This window comes from Hipposideros armiger, unplaced genomic scaffold (assembly GCF_001890085.2).
Source record: "Hipposideros armiger isolate ML-2016 unplaced genomic scaffold, ASM189008v1 scaffold_655, whole genome shotgun sequence".
NCBI classification, from domain to species: Eukaryota; Metazoa; Chordata; class Mammalia; order Chiroptera; family Hipposideridae; genus Hipposideros; species Hipposideros armiger.
The window spans coordinates 326,638-327,195 of NW_017732005.1; the positions used below are offsets into that span (position 1 = coordinate 326,638).

General features: G+C 35.3%; 1 protein-coding gene across 1 annotated transcript in view; it reads left to right on the plus strand.

Moving 5' to 3' along the window:
• NRCAM (neuronal cell adhesion molecule) overlaps positions 1 to 558 on the plus strand; it is an 82,448-nt gene that overhangs the window by 53,209 nt on the left and 28,681 nt on the right. Inside the window, exon 20 of the mRNA XM_019626048.1 lies at positions 232 to 408. Coding sequence (XP_019481593.1) covers positions 232 to 408 — 177 coding nt within the window. The remainder of the gene's footprint in view (positions 1 to 231; positions 409 to 558) is intronic.

A 558-nucleotide genomic window follows, 5' to 3' on the forward strand; every position in this document is an offset into this window, starting at 1 on the left:
TCAACTATAAAATGCCCCTAGCTTAGAAGCCAATGGAGAATATATTTCTCCTTGGTATGCCATGATTTATAGGAGCTATAAAAGTTTCCCAGTTATGTTGGGCAAAAAGTAGGGTTACAAAAGTCAATGTAATATAAGTCCAATAATTTTGGTGGACACCATTTATTTATAGTAATATCCTATAGCAATTAATGGGGAATGCACTTGTGTGCTGTTTTTTCTTCTTGACAGTTAACAGCACCCATGAATTAGGCCCTCTGATAGATTTGAAAATTCCTGCCAACAAGACACGATGGACTTTAAAAAATTTGAATTTCAGCACTCGGTATAAGTTTTATTTCTATGCACAAACATCAGCAGGATCAGGAAGTCAAATAACAGAAGAAGCAGTAACAACTGTGGATGAAGGTAAGATGGGTATGTATAAAATCCATAAAACTATAAGTCTTACGCAGCAAATACCTTTAACTTAAATGTATGCTTTCTCTTTCCTCCTTACCATGGAGTATCCATCGTACCCAGTTAATACAAACACTAATTTGTCATCCCTCATTCTGA